Here is a 15,233-nt window from a genome sequence, read left to right on the forward strand (position 1 = left end):
GGCAGCAGGTCCAGAGGTGGCAGGGAAGAGTAGGCAGTACTCTTGAGGGTGGGAAAGAGCCCTGTAAGAGTGATGACACAGCAGGTCTGAAGGTGGCTAGAAGATGGGGCAGTAGAGGAACCTTTCAGCAGCCAGGTTGGGCAGGCAAGGAGCTGAAGGGGACTCAGCGAATCAAGACGTGATAGTAGCAGAACCCTGCCTTAGTAAGAGCAGGCAGACTAGGGGTTGACCCAGCAGGCCTAGTGTGGGAGCCTCATGATAGTTAAGCCAAAAGATGGCAAATAAAAATTAAGTAAAATGTCGTTATGTTTAAGGTAAAACTTACCTGCAAGCACTATCTGGAGGAATGAACCTGGGAGATAGCAGCAGAACTACCTAGTGTCGACATTTAAGAATAGTTTAGATAGATGGTTGAATGAAAAGGGAATAAAGAGATATGGGAATAAGGTAGACATATGGGATTAGGACTACTGCTCACATGAAGGATAAACACCAGCATGGACTGGTTGGACCAAACAGCCTTTTACCATGTTGTAATTTCTATGAAATTCTATTTCTATGTCGTGTTGGGAGGACTGAAAGGTAACTATGATAAATATAAATACCTTATATATAACTTACAATTTAAAACTAATTCATGGTTGTGACAGTTAGCATGACATCCAGATGTCATGGAAATAGCATGAAACAGGTGTGACCTGGACATAAAACATGTGACCATACAGAAAATATGTGTTGCACAACAGGATGTTATGCAGGTAGAAGACTTTTAAAATATAAACTAGATTCCTGTAAAGGGTGGCATGGGTACCAAAGCCAGTGTAACCACTAGAAAATGTAGTTATGTTGATGGCTCAGGTATTATACTATTCTTGCCTCAGCAAGAACATCTTGCACTTTTATAGTACCTGAAGTGTAATGAAATGTCCCAAGATATCCAAGCAGAAGTTCAGGAGGATGTTGGGGTGGGTGACTGAAGACACAGTTGAAGAGGTAGGTTCTGAGGAGACTTTTGAAAATGGGAAAAGGTGTGACAGTATTAGAGGGTTTTTGGGGAATTCCAGAACAGGGCAAGATAACTGAATTTAATCTCACCAATGGTGGAAACGCACAGAAGGCCAGGGTCAGAGAAGTAAATGAGTGAGCTGGGACACAAGGAGGAGGTTGCAGAGGTAAAGTGGAACAGAGGACATGGAGGAACAAGGATGAGAATTTTGAAGTCAACAAACTGGGGGAAAAGGAGCCAGTGGAAATTGGTGAAGACAGTACAGGATCAGATGTGGGCAGGGGAGTTCTGGATGAGTTGGAGTTGGTGTACAGTGTAACTTGGGAGACCAAGGGGGGAATACAGTAAACAGAACTGGGAGATAAGGCCAAGAATGAGGTGGTGTGTTTTTGGGTTGTTTTTCCTTTTTTACTCTAGGTTTATTTTTGGCTTCTGCGGTTCAGACAACATTCATTGGTGAACCCCAGCTGTTAACATTCTCGAGAATGTTTTCACTTACCTTGATAGTTAAAACATCATAGTCTGCACAGGATTAAGTAAAGAGACCCTTTTTAGATTACTTCAGGCACTAGTTTCTTTGTCTATAAAAGTAGCAGGACAATGCTGTATTAGACCTTGTTTTGGGCTTTAACTGATAAATAATTTATGAACCAGTAATAGAATAAGAAATAATAGCACTAACAAAACATGTCGATAATAGTTCCTAAATTTTGCTACATCCTATATTATAAAATAATAAATAGTTCCTAACTTTGTGTTAAAACTGTGGAATGACTTTTTATATATGATCTTATCCCCACCAATTATAGAACTTGTCTAATTAATAAAAAATGGAGAATGCTAGAAACAGCAGGTCAGAAATATCTGTAGAGAGAGGAAGGTAGGGTTAACGTTTCAGGTCTATGACCCATCGTCCGAACCTATGGGAACAAAAGCCATTGCAGGAATTATAGGGGCCGAAATTTCCCCTTTCTATAAGAGCCATAACCGCCACAAAGAGGCAACCACGGATTGGTAAGGACTCACCGCTCGGTCGGCACGGAAAGGTCGCCATTTTGAAAATTGCTCCCGTCTAATTTTGGAGCAGTGTACGGGACTGCCCCAGCCATCTTCTCGCCCAATTGGTCACTCGCGATCCCTTTCCGACCAGCGGTGACTCCCTTTCCGCCCCACGTGGGAAATTGCCCCACGGGAGCGGATTGGCTGCTGCTCGGTGCCCCCAACAGCTTTCCCTGGTGGGAAGCTTCCTGTGCCTGGAAGGCACCTTCGTCCTTAAAGGAGAGGGCGCACTGCCGCATCCGCCATTTTATTTTAATTTTCAGCCAAGTGCCAGGTCGGCCCAACAATGGTGCCAGCAGGCAGCCTTGCACCCCCTCTTCGATACCGGGTCGCTGGCCTGGCCAAAACCCTCCCTGATGGCTCAGTGTTTGCCACGAAAGTGGCTGCAGAGTTCGCAGCGGCTCTCCCCTTTAACTGAAGGGGAGGGACGTTGTGACGCGTCAGCGCTGCACTGACATCATCAGCGCAGCGCTGATGACTCGGAGTGACGGCCATTCCGACCCGCCCGCACTTCCGCCCTGCTGACGACCCCACATCCGCCCCGCTCCAAAAAACAACAAAGAGCCCAGATTGTCTGCCCCATGCATTGGTGCGGACAGAACACTTAAAAAAAAAATGGAAGGTGCATTCCATTTGGGGCGGAGGACAATTTCGGCCCCATACTGTCTGCATTGGGACAGGTAGGAATGGAATCAGGCCCATGGAGATGAATCAAAGAGGTGAGGCGATTGAGGTTGATGGAATGACCACCTATGTCAAAAACTACAGGGAGGACATGAGGAGAGAGATTGGTATACAAAATATTATTGATGACTTCGACCAGATGGGTCTCAGTATTGTTAAGATAGAAATCAGACTGAAGTGAGTCAAACAGCGAAAACTAGTGTAGAGTTTGGAAGCGAAGAGGAGATAAGAGATGAGCCAGTAGTTGGAGGGATATATGGTGGGCATTTTAAAAACATAAGAACATAGAAATAGTAGCAGGAGTAGGCCACCTGGCCGCTCGAGCCTGCTCCGCCATTTAATAAGATCATGGCTGATTTGATCATGGACTCAGCTCCACTTCCCTGCCCATCCCCCATACTTATTCCCTTATCGCTCAAAAATCTGTCCATCTCTGTCTTAAATATATTCAATGACCCAGCCTGCACAGCTCTCTGGGGCAGAGAATTCCGTAGATCTACAACCCTCCAAGAAGAAATTCCTCCTCATCACAGTTTTAAATGGGTGGCCCCTTATTCTGAGACTAAGGGCTCAATTTTCCCCGTTCATTTGCGCCGTTTTTTTTGCGGTATTTATTTTTTTCGAAGTTTCCCCCTTAGTGACTTCGTTTCGATTTTTCTAGCCCAGTTTTTTTTCCCCTCATGTCTGTGTCGTTTTTTTCAATTGTTCACAGTTTGGCCAATATTTTTTTCTCTTAGTTCGGTGTATCTGGCCACTCCTGAAAAATCTTCTGGTGAGTTAAGAAAAACAGCGCACAGCACATTCACAAATCTGCGCTGAAAGACACCATTGTTTTTAAATCGAAGATTTTGGAGGGAATCAAGAACACTTGTCAAAATCAATAATAAAGTTAAACTTTTTTTTACCTGTCAATGTCAAAGTGTAAATTTGTTGGATTTCAGAAATTCTCTCATTTTTTAACTCACTCACATGCCACCAGCGAATGTCTTGAAGCAGGGCTGGAGTGTCATAGGTTTGGCCGGCAGAATCGGCCCCACGCCCGGACATGGGCTCGGCTACAAACAAGCCTTGGGGGTTGGGGGGGGTGGTGAGACAGAGAGACAGACTTGGAGCCTGGGGATGGGGAGGGAGAGAGAGCCTTTGGGTGTGATCCATCCACACAGACCTGGAGAGATAAAACTGGGAACCTGTGCTGCCTGCTTTCCTGTCATTTTGAGCTTCTTTCAAAGGTTAAATTTAAGTATGGGGGCAATACTGACGATGCCCTATCTTGTGTGAGCCTTCTGCATCATGGTGCTATGTAGGAAACAATTGATTCGACTTCATTGCATCAGGAACATCAGAGCCTGTAGGGTGCTGGGCAGGATGCCTTACCCACCTTGGGTATATCGAGATAGGCGTTCGTGCCTCCACCTGAGTGATGCAGACTGTGTCAGAAGGCTGCTTTTCCACAAAGAAGTTGTAAGTGAGATCTGTGAGTTGATCAAAGCAGACCTGCAACCTAGAAGCATCAGGAGGACTGCTTTGTCAGTTGAAGTGAAGGTTACAGCTGTACTTTCATTCTATGCCTCCGGATCGTTTCAAGCTACAACTAGGGATGTGTGCGCCATCTCTCAATATGCGCCAGGTCACGGCTGCACAGTTCACGTGTAGGAATGACTTCATAAAGTTCCCCATGACCACCCAAGCAATCTATGACAGGGCTGTGGGCTTCTCCAGGATTTCTGGCTTCCCCCAAAGGTATAGGGCTGCATTGATTGTACCCACATCGCCTTGCGAGCACCTTTGAAGGAACAGAAAAGGCTTCCACTCCATTAATGTACAGCTCGTGTGTGATGACATGCATCATATCATGTAAGTCGATGCAAGATACCCTGGCAGCAGTCATGATGCGTTCATCCTACGCGACAGCGTTATATCTGCCATGTTTCAGCAGCTGCCAGAAGGGCACAGCTGGCTACTGGAAGACATAAAAACATAGAAAATAGGTGCAGGAGTAGGCCATTCGGCCCTTCGAGCCTGCACCATCATTCAATAAGATCATGGCTGATCATTTACCTCAGTACCCCTTTCCTACTTTCTCTCCATACCCCTTGATCCCTTTAGCCGTAAGGGCCATATCTAACTCCATCTTGAATATATCCAATGAACTGGCATCAACAACTCTCTGCGGTAGGGAATTCCACACGTTACCAACTCTGAGTGAAGAAGTTTCTCCTCATCTCAGTCCTAAATGGCTTATCTCTTATCCTTAGACTGTGTCCCCTGGTTCTGGACTTCCCCAACATTGGGAACATTCTTCCTGCATCTAATCTGTCCAGTCCTGTCAGAATTTTATATGTTTCTATGAGATCCCTTCTCATGCTTCTAAACTCCAGTAAATGAAGGCCCAGTCGATCCAGTCTCTCCTCATATGTCAGTCCAGCCATCCCTGGAATCACACCGGTGAACCTTCGCTGCACTCTCTCAATAGCAAGAACGTCCTTCCTCAGATTAGGAGACCAAAACTGAACACAATATTCCAGGTGTGGCCTCACCAAGGCCCTGTACAACTGTAGTAAGACCTGCTCCTATACTCAAATCCCCTAGCTATGAAGGCCAACATAACATTTGCCGCCTTCACCGCCTGCAGTACCTGCATCCCAACTTTCAATGACTGATGTACCATGATACCCAGGTCTCGTTGCACCTCCCCTTTTCCTAATCTGCCGCCATTCAGATAATATTCTGCCTTCGTGTTTTTGCCCCCAAAGTGGATAACCTCACATTTATCCACATTATACTGCATCTGCCATGCATTTGCCCACTCACCTAACATGTCCAAGTCACCCTGCAGCCTCTTAGCGTCCTCCTCACAGCTCACACCGCCACCCAGTTTAGTGTCATCTGAAAACTTGGCGATATTACACTCAATTCCTTCATCCAAATCATTAATGTATATTGTAAATAGCTGGCGTCCCAGCACTGAGCCCTGCGGCACCCCACTAGTCACTGCCTGCCATTCTGAAAAAGACCCGTTTATCCCGACTCTCTGCTTCTTGTCTGCCAACCAGTTCTCTATCCACGCCAGTACATTACCCCCAATACCATGTGCTTTAATTTTGCACACCAATCTCTTGTGTGGGACCTTGTCAAAAGCCTTTTGAAAGTCCAAATACACCACATCCACTGGTTCTCCCTTGTCCACTCTACTAGTTACATCCTCAAAAAATTCCAGAAGATTTGTCAAGCATGATTTCCCTTTCATAAATCCATGTTGACTTGGACCGATCCTGTCACTGCTTTCCAAATGCGCTGTTATTTCATCTTTAATAATTGATTCCAACATTTTCCCCACTACTGATGTCAGGCTAACCGGTCTATAATTCCCTGTTTTCTCTCTCCCTCCTTTTTGTCAAAAGTGGTGTTATATTAGCTACCCTCCAGTCCATAGGAACTGATCCAGAGTCTATAGACTATTAGAAAATGATCACCAATGCATCCACTATTTCTAGGGTCACTTCCTTAAGTACTCTGGGAGGCAGACTATCAGGCCCCGGGGATTTATCGGCCTTCAATCCCATCAATTTCCCTAACAATTTCCCGCCTAATAAGGATATCCTTCCATTCCTCCTTCTCACTAGGCCCTCGGTCCCCTAGTACTTCTGGAAGATTATTTGTGTCTTCCTTCGTGAAGACAGAACCAAAGTATTTGTTCAACTGGTCTGCCATTTCTTTGTTCCCCATTATAAATTCACCTGACTCTGACTGCAAGGGACCTACGTTTGTCTTCACTAATCTTTTTCTCTTCACATATCTATAGAAGCTTTTGCAGTCAGTTTTTATGTTCCTGGCAAGCTTCCTCTCATACTTTATGTTCCCCCTCCTAATGAAACCCTTTGTCCTCTGCTGAATTCTAAATTTCCCCCAGTTCTCAGGTTTGCTGCTTTTTCTGGCCAATTTATATGCTTCTTCCTTGGATTTAACACTATCCTTAATTTCCCTTGTTAGCCACGGTTGAGCTACCTTCACCGTTTTATTTTTACTCCAGACAGGGATGTACAATTGTTGAAGTTCATCCATGTGATCTTTAAATGTTTGCCATTGCCTATCCACCGTCAACCTGTTAAATATCATTTGCCCATCTATTCTAGCCAATTCATGTCTCATACCATTGAAGTTACCTTTCCTTAAGTTCAGGACCCTAGTATCTGAATTAACTATGTCACTCTCCATCTTAATAAAAAATTCTGCCATATTATGGTCACTCTTCTCCAAGGGGTCTCGCACAACAAGATTGCTAATTAGTCCTTTCTCATTACACATCACCCAGTCTAGGATGGCCAGCCCTCTAGTTGGTTCCTTGACATATTGGTCCAGAAAACCATCCCTAATACACTCCAGGAAATCCTCCTCCACCATATTGCTACTAGTTTGGTGAGCCCAATCTATATGTAGATTAAAGTCGCCCATGATAACTGCTGTACCTTTATTGCACGCATCCCTAATTTCTTGTTTGTTGCTGTCCGCAACCTCACTACTACTGTTTGGTGGTCTGCACACAACTCCCACGAGTGTTTTCTGCCCTTTGGTATTGCGCAGCTCCACCCATAGTTTCCACATCATCCAAGCTAATGTCCTTCCTTACTATTGCGTTAATTTCCTCTTTAACCAGCAACGCTACTCCACCTCCTTTTCCTTTCCGTCTATCCTTCCTGAATGTTGACTACCCCTGGATGTCGAGTTCCCAGCCTTGGTCACCCTGGAGCCATGTCTCTGTGATGCCAATTATATCATATTCATTAATTGCTACCTGTGCAGTTAATTCGTCCACCTTATTATGAATATTCCTCGCATTGAGGCACAGAGCCTTCAGGCTTGTCTTTTTAACACACTTTGCCCTTTTAGAATTTTGCTGCAATGTGGTCCTTTTTGATTTTTGCCTTGGGTTTCTCTGCCCTCCACTTTTATTTTTCTTCTTTCTATCATTTGCTTCTGCCCCCATTCTACTTCCCTCTATCTCCCTGCAGAGGTTCCTATCCCCCTGCTATATTAGTTTAACCCCTCCCCAACAGCACTAGCAAACACTCCCCCCTAGGACATTGGTTCCAGTCCTACCCAGGTGCAGACCGTCCTGTTTGTACTGGTCCCACATCCCCCAGAACCGGTTCCAATGTCCCAGGAATTTGAATCCCTCCCTTCTGCACTACTCCTCAAGCCACGTATTCATCTGAGCTGTCCTGCAATTCCTACTCTGACTAGCAGATGGCACTGGTAGCAATCCTGAGATTACTACCTTTGAGGTCCTACTTTTTAATTTAACTCCTAGCTCCCTAAATTCAGCTTGTAGGACCTCATCCCGTTTTTTTATGTATATCGTTGGTACCTATATGCACCACGACAACTGGCTGTTCACCCTCCCCCTTCAAAATGTCGTGCAACCGTTCCAAGACATCCTTGACCCTTGCACCAGGGAGGCAACATATCATCCTGGAGTCTCGGTTGCGGCCGCAGAAACGTCTATCTATTCCCCTTACAATAGAATCCCCTACCACTATAGCTCTCCCACTCTTTTTCCTGCCCTCCTGTGCAGCATAACCACCCGGTGGCATTGACTTTGCTGCTGCTGCCCTGCCCTGATGAGTCATTCACCCCCCGCCCTCCAACAGTACCGAAAGTGGTGTATCTGTTTTGGAGGGGGATGACTGCAGGGGACCTCTGCACTACCTTCCTTCCACTGCTTTTCCTGTTGGTCATCCATTCCTATCTGTCAGTGTAACCTTTACCTGTGGTAAGACCAACTCACTAAACGTGCTATTCACGGCATCCTCAGCACCGCGCATGCTCCAGAGTGAATCCACCCACAGCTCCAGTGCCGCAATGCGGTCTGTCAGAAACTGCAGCAGGGTACACTTCCCACACATCATGTCGTCGGGGACATTGGAAGCGCTCCTGAGTTCCCACATAGCAAGGAGGAGCATGACACGTATCTGAGCTCTCCTGCCATGACTTAACCCCTAGATTAACTTAGACAAAAGATACGGCCTCGCCACCTGGCTCTCATGATGCCCCTATGCGTAACCCCGACGGAAGCTGACCGTCAATACAACATGTCGCACATTGCGAAGCGCAGAATCATTGAGAGGACCATTGGCATCTTGAAACAGCGTTTCCGATGCCTGCATCATTCCGAAGGCTACACTGTACTCCCCTGAGATTGTCGCAGTTCACTGTTGTGTGCTACATAACTTAGCCATCATGAGGCAGCAGCATCTGGTAGTGAAAGACCCACCTGCAGTGAGAGTGGCGGCTGATAATGATGTGGAAGATGCAGGAGGAGGAGGAGGATGACGTGGATGAGGAAGCCATGCAAGTGACTGAGGCCAGAGCACGACGGCGGAGGAGGGTGAGCGATCGTGCCTCTTTAATGATTGCTCGAGACTTGCGCCAGCAGCTCGTCCGTGAATGCTTTACTGATGCCTGAGGGCTCAACGACAACTATTCCACATGGATATGTTTACTGTTTGGAGCTGTTCCGTAATGTTGTGTTGTGTTAATGGAACATGATTCAGTTTTAATGCAAAATAATATTTTATTCAAAAGTTTACAATGTACTTGACTTTAATAAAATTATTCTTGTATCAAACTTACTTTAATATCACTCTTTAAGATCACTTAAAAAGTTGTAAATCTACATAAATTACAAAAAACTTTTAATTTGAGAACAGTTACAACGGTAACAACACCAACAGCAGCAGCAGCAAAGAAAGGCTGCACCCATCTCTCAGCCTCCTTATTCTAAGACCGCCCGCTGCACTTGGTCTTGTACACTCCACCACCCCTGCCCACAGGCGATGGCGCAGTGTTTCTGGGCTTGATACCAAGCTTATTCTTTCTAACATCTCTGGTACTGCGCATCTCTTGAGGTGGGGAGGTGTCGGCATCAGGCAGCAAGTTGGAGGGCCCGGCTTTGGGCTCTTCAGAGGCTGGTGTGGGGATTGGAGTGGGAGTGACAGTTGATTCTGTCAAAGGATGCAGGGTCTGAGCATGTTCCCTTATCGCAGCAGTTAACTCCAACGTGCTGTCCCTCATGCGCCCTGTCAGTGTCTCAATGACCTGCAACATTCCCTCCCTCATGTTGAGCAAAACTGTCTGAACTACCTGCAACATTCCCTCCCTCATGGTCACTATTCCCTCACTGATGATCCTGGATATTATTCCCACTTTTCATGTCATTGCTGTTACTTTTCCGGAACCAACCGAGTGAACAGTCTCTGAACAGCCTCCAATGCAAGTATATCCTTCCTTAAATACCAGAGACCAAAACTGTACACTACTCTAGGTGTGGCCTCGCCCATACCCTGTACGGTTGTAGCAGGATTTCTCTGCTTTGAAGGGAAGTATTTGCTCGTCCGTAGCAGCAATAAAAAATACTAATATTTCTACAGCATTATACTACTAATGGGGGACACAGCTATATAGGATGAAGAATGTGATAAATGACATTTTTGCTATGGCTTTAATATTTAGCAGTAGTAAAGCAATCAAAAATGTTTTGGTCTGTCATAGATTGGCTTCTTGAAACTTTGAAAATTTTCAAAATAAGCTGACTCCACCACATTCTGCTAATCAAGGCACACATCAGCTAAACCAGGTTGTTGACTTAATGTAACAAGCAACTCACCCAGGCTATATAGGGATGTATTATATACAGTGCTATCTTGGTCAGTGCTTCTTACCTTTAATGTCTTGCTCTTTGTAAGTTAGAATTGCACTATCCTACACTCCCATCCTACTTCCTCTAAAATTACTATGTTAAAATCATGACCCATCTCCTACTCTAACTCATTCTTTCCCAGGGACCTAAAAAATTATATAACTTGTACCCTCTGCACCAGGCTTCAAACCGTCTAATTACTAATTCCTGATTTACCTCATCTTCAACCCTGGTGTTTGCCAGTGTCATGAGCCTTGGCCATTCACTTTGGTTTTTCAATTTAAAAATCTTCTACCAATATTTCCATTTATTGTAATGTATATAAATTTAAAAAACACAGGCGCAGAGACAATTGTAATTCAATGTAGACATTGAACAATTTCCCGATTTAAAAAAAAAAAAATATTCGCTATTTACCTTTACTGTATGCAATCATAAAATATATTCTACCGATTTGATTTTAGAACTACTCCAGCAGTGGTTCTCTGGCAGTGGATTAATCAGTCCTTCAACGCTATTGTGAACTATACTAACAGAAGTGGAGATGCTCCAATAACTGTAGGGTAGGTTGTGATTATATTTTTTTATATAAATTTCAATTTTGAACTGTATTTTATATGCTAAAAACCAAATGATGGCTTTTGCTAGTCAAAATCAAAGTAAAAATAATGTAAGCAAAACTAGGCTTTCACGTATTTATTTTGTATGCATTAATCTCTTGTAGAAATAGTGTATTTATTTACCATTAATATTGTAACAGAATAGTGTTTTGATTATAGTTAACACACAGGGCTGGATTTTCGGCTTTCCCGATTTCGGAGCGCTAATCGCGGTGGGGCGGTCCTGATGCTGCCTGAAAACAGTTTGCGCCTTCGACTGGAAATCTCGGCAAAAAATGAGGATCCGTGATCGGGGGCGTTAAATCAGGCATTATACAATGGACTTTGTGTGCCTGAGCCGAAAATCGCGGCGTTAAAAGAGATGGCCATTTTGCGCATACGCAGTCGCGTTTTTGTTTTCCCAGGCGCAGACGTTATTTCAGGGCGCGGCGGCTTCCTCCACGGATGCGCAGATGACCCGCCCGACTTCTGGCACGTCTGCAGAGATGGGGCAGCAAGAGGCCAGGCAGCATGCCAGGCTTTTCTCAACGGAAGCTGCTGAGGTCGTAGTCCACCCAGTGGAGAGGAGGTGGAAATCACTCCATTTGTTGGAGGAAGGAGACCACTGCCAATAATTTTCAAACAATTATGGCATGAAATTGCCCAGGAGGTGTCTGTGGCAGACACTGTTGCCAGAACTGGCACCCAATGCTGCAAAAAGTTCAAGGAACTTACCAGAGTCGTCCGGGTGAGTACCCTTCACATTTATGTATGCCTGCTATTCTTCCAACATGAATGTCAGACATTATGTGAAGTCTTTCATGTATCTGCCCATTCTCAAAGTCTTGTAGCCTGTGGTGTGGATTTCACAATGCATCAGAAAGCTGAAGGCTGACTTCTCCAACCATTGCCTCTTAATTAAGGATGCACATACCCTAATGATTGTTCCCTAATCATTGAGAACCTTCCTCGCAATACACTCCCACTGCTGATATGGGTTTCATCAAGATCACCTGCGGCCCCTATGCTACGTCCCTCTCACTTCCTACCAATCGCTCACAAGCCTCATGCAACATCTATACAGATTGAAGTGAAGATATTTGCACATCCACACAGTATCAGCTATTGAACTATGGTAGGCATATGTGGCACAACAGGAAGTGTACTCTTTCTGAATCCTTCCTATTTTTCTCATTGCCGGCGATGTCACACAACAGGCGTGAGTAGTGCCAGACAGGCGGGGGCCACCTCAGATCCTGGACTTAACAGACGTCGAAGAACGAGTGTCTGCCCTCATTGGAGCATCAGCTCGGACAGTTGGCGGGGATGATGCTGAGCACCCTTCGGGTAGCGAGGGTATGTAAATGGATTGCACAGCTGATGTGACTTCATTGAGACGCATTATGAAGTGGTATGGACCCTTCACATGTACATCTGCAATGCCACCTTCCTGCTATCACTCTGCCCCCCTACCCTGCTGCTAACCACAAGTCTGTTGTTTTCTGCTTGCAGAAGGATGGCCACAATCGCGACAGGCGTCCAGGGAGCCATCGACATCTGGCCATGGGGGAGATGATGAGACGTGCAAGGAGACTGCATTGCCTGAGTCACAGAGCCCACCAGTTGGACACGTCGCAACAAAGCACATCTGGGGACGAGCCCAATTTCCCTGACTTTGAGTTGTTGGAAGCTCCTGGCCCCAGTCGCCTACAGCAATGCGCAGCGAGAGGGGAATCTTGGAGGCCAGTTCTCCGGAAGGCGAGTCGACAAAGTAGGCTTGCTCAACAAAAGGCAAACATGGAACTGGGCTTGGTGGAAATGTCCACGGAAAACACAGGTATGCACCGTGAGCTGCTTGGGTTGGATCCCAGAGAACATCGACAAACTTTCTGCGACTGTTGCGGAGGTAGCGTCACGAATTGTCGGTGCAACTCAGGACTCCGGCGAGGTCATCATTGCCCACTCAGAGGCAGGTGGCCTCCAGCAGCAACAGTGGCGTTCCAGAGTGTGTGGCGCATACCATTGATCACAATGCAGCATCGCTCGACTCGCAGGCACAAGCTATGCTGCAGCTTGGTGATGTGATGCAGTTGCTGACTGGTGCCATCCTCTCTGTGTTTCCCACTTTCCAACGGGGAAGGGACGGTGCCAAAGTAGGCCAGCAAATTATAGAGACACATCATAATCCGAATGTTGAGGTCCAGCCCCATCAGAGTCTCAGTGGCTCCCAGGAAATGGAAGGTGCTGACCTTCCTCAGGATGACAGCATTCCGGCTCCCACCAGTAACTCTCCTACCATGCACCCTACACAGTACACACCCGAACCACCAGTGACAGCAACCATTCCGCTGATGATGAGACGCAGAAGTCTGCAGCCGGGCCATCCATGCCCAGAGCTGGTTCAGGGTGCCCTCATACTCCGTCTGCACTTTCTGCCCCTCTAACACAGCAGCCTTGCTGTAGGCACAGGGGCCTCTCGAGGAGGAGCAGCAGGAGTGGGAGGGGAAGGGAGGGAAAACCTCAAGCCAAGTCCCAATAAGCGGTGGGATAATCTTCTGCAGATGCCTTGATATTTTATCAGAGCGCCTGTGAATAGTTGTTTTTTAATAATGCACTTGTTAAGTAACTTGCAACAGAACGCTGTTTATTGTATCATTTGGTTAGGATGATTTATTGTATCGTTCGGTTATGATGATTTATTGTATCGTTTGGTGGTGATGGTTTATTGTGTTGTTTGGTTTTGTTGGGGGTGCATTGTTTGTAACTTTTTTTATAAAAATGTCACTGACTCTTTTCCGTTGGTGTTGTTTGTATCATTCAAAAGCTCAGCGCAGATGTGTCTGTATGGTGACACATAGCATAACCAATATTGGATGCATCCCTCAGCTTCCTCCATTGAACCAAACTGGTCCATTATGAGCTGGCGACATGCAGCTCTTGCTCGCACAGCATCTGGATGCTGCCTCCCCCATGGATAGGGTGGCTGTGTAATCCCTACTGGTAATGCCTGACCCTCATGATGGCCGAGTTGAGTCGCATGCAGCGCACTGCAATGAATTCAAAGACCTGTTGAGGGGAGTATTGAAGACTGCTTCCAGGCATCGGAAGCACTGCTTGAGTACCACAATTGTCTGTTGAATGATGATGCCGGTGGCTGCATGGCTCTCATTGCTGCTCGGCGTCTTTGGTGGGTTTGTAAAGGGGGATCATAAACCAGGTGGCTACGCCGTATCCTTTGTCCCCGATAAGCCAGCCCTGCCCTTCCCTTTGTCGTTGAAACATTTGTGAGACACTGCTCTCACGCAAAATGAAGACATCGTGTGCGCTCCCTCGATAGCAGGCATTCACTGCAAGGATGCGCTGTGTGGGGTCGCACACCAGCTGGCCGTTTAGGAAGTGATATCCCTTTCAGTTTCTGAATACCTCTGCGTTGTCCAATGGTGCTTGCACGTGTGTACAGTCAATGGCTCCTTGAACCCTGCAATTCTGCCAAACCCACATGGCTGTCTCTGCTCATTGGGAACTTTATGAAGTCCATTCTGCGGGCGTACAGAATCTTTGTGACTTGGCGAATGCAGCGATGTGTAGCGAATTGAGAGATGCTACTGCTTGGAAGGAGCCGGGGGCATAGAAGGCCAGTGCCACAGTCACCTTCGCTGTGACTGGCAGCGCAGTCGTGTTGGTACTGGAAGGCTGTAGGTCTGCATGCAGGAGATGGTATATCTCTGTCAGCACTTCCTTTCGGAAGTGCAGCTTTTTCGCACACTGCTCCCCCGAGAACTGGAGGTATGAGCGTTGTTCCCTGTAAACCCATCGGGGGTAAGGCCTCCTTCCCAGACGTCTGTGGCCTCTCCTCATCCGTGGTCCGGCATGAGCAGCAGCCTTGTTCTAGCTTGAAGCTGCCTGCCAATAACAACCAGCATGATACGCTGGCGAACTAGTAATGCCCCCATTAAATTCTCTCTGACCTTGTAAGGACACTGCACTTGTAGATAAAACTGCCGTTTGCAAGTCGGAGCTTCACGTAGCGTGCTGTGCACAACCATTGCAGTCAATGTGACCTGCGATGTAGGATGATCCTCCTTCCATTTAAATATGCTGCCAATACTGCCTGCTGCACCCTGGGAATGTTGTTTTTTTCAGATGTTTCCTAGGGAGGACGTAAGATGAAGCATAAGGGCAGAATTTT

The 15,233-nt window shown here is 46.3% G+C and overlaps 1 protein-coding gene across 2 annotated transcripts in view; it reads left to right on the forward strand.

Annotated features, from left to right (window-relative positions):
• The window catches only part of LOC139262119 (sideroflexin-1), a 141,950-nt gene that overhangs the window by 91,807 nt on the left and 34,910 nt on the right, over positions 1–15,233 (forward strand). For both annotated transcript variants that reach the window (XM_070877269.1, XM_070877270.1), the window contains exon 4: positions 10,910–11,008. In XM_070877269.1, coding sequence (XP_070733370.1) covers positions 10,910–11,008 — 99 coding nt within the window. The remainder of the gene's footprint in view (positions 1–10,909; positions 11,009–15,233) is intronic.

Source organism: Pristiophorus japonicus, chromosome 4 (genome assembly GCF_044704955.1).
Source record: "Pristiophorus japonicus isolate sPriJap1 chromosome 4, sPriJap1.hap1, whole genome shotgun sequence".
In the NCBI taxonomy this organism is placed as follows: Eukaryota; Metazoa; Chordata; class Chondrichthyes; family Pristiophoridae; genus Pristiophorus; species Pristiophorus japonicus.